Source organism: Morus notabilis, unplaced genomic scaffold, assembly GCF_000414095.1.
Source record: "Morus notabilis unplaced genomic scaffold, ASM41409v2 Scaffold431, whole genome shotgun sequence".
NCBI lineage: Eukaryota > Viridiplantae > Streptophyta > Magnoliopsida > Rosales > Moraceae > Morus > Morus notabilis.
The window spans coordinates 1-457 of NW_010365684.1; the positions used below are offsets into that span (position 1 = coordinate 1).

The 457-nt window shown below is 46.4% G+C and overlaps 1 protein-coding gene across 1 annotated transcript; it reads left to right on the forward strand.

Annotated features, from left to right (window-relative positions):
- The first annotated feature begins 34 nt into the window (after nucleotides 1–34).
- On the forward strand, nucleotides 35–451 carry LOC21384443 (hexokinase-1). The gene has a single exon (XM_010108409.2). The coding sequence runs from the start codon at nucleotides 52–54 to the stop codon at nucleotides 376–378; it is 327 nt and encodes a 108-aa protein (XP_010106711.1). The 5' UTR covers nucleotides 35–51; the 3' UTR covers nucleotides 379–451.
- The last annotated feature ends 6 nt before the right edge of the window (nucleotides 452–457 follow it).

The following is a 457-nucleotide window of genomic DNA, read 5'->3' on the forward strand; positions in this document are numbered from 1 at the left end:
CTTATGTGTTCAACATTCTCTCTTTGTCAGATATCTAACACCTCCCTTAAGATGAGGAAAGCCATTGTGGAGCTTTGCGACCTTGTTTCCACTCGTGGGGCTCGTTTATCTGCCGCTGGGATCTTAGGAATCGTTAAGAAATTGGGAAGAGACGCAATAAGGGACGGGGAGAAGCAGAAATCGGTTATAGCATTGGACGGCGGGTTGTATGAGCACTACACAAAGTTCAGAGCTGGCATGGAGAGTGCCCTCAAGGAGTTGTTGGGGGAGGAAGTTGCAGGTAACATTTTAATTGAGCACTCCAATGATGGCTCTGGAATTGGAGCCGCTCTTCTGGCGGCGTCTCACTCCCAGTACTTAGAGGTAGAAGATTCGTAAAGAAATGGTTAAAAGCTTTAAAGAAGACAAAAGAAGCATGGCATTTCAATTTTGCATACTTTCTGTCTGTCCCACGCCC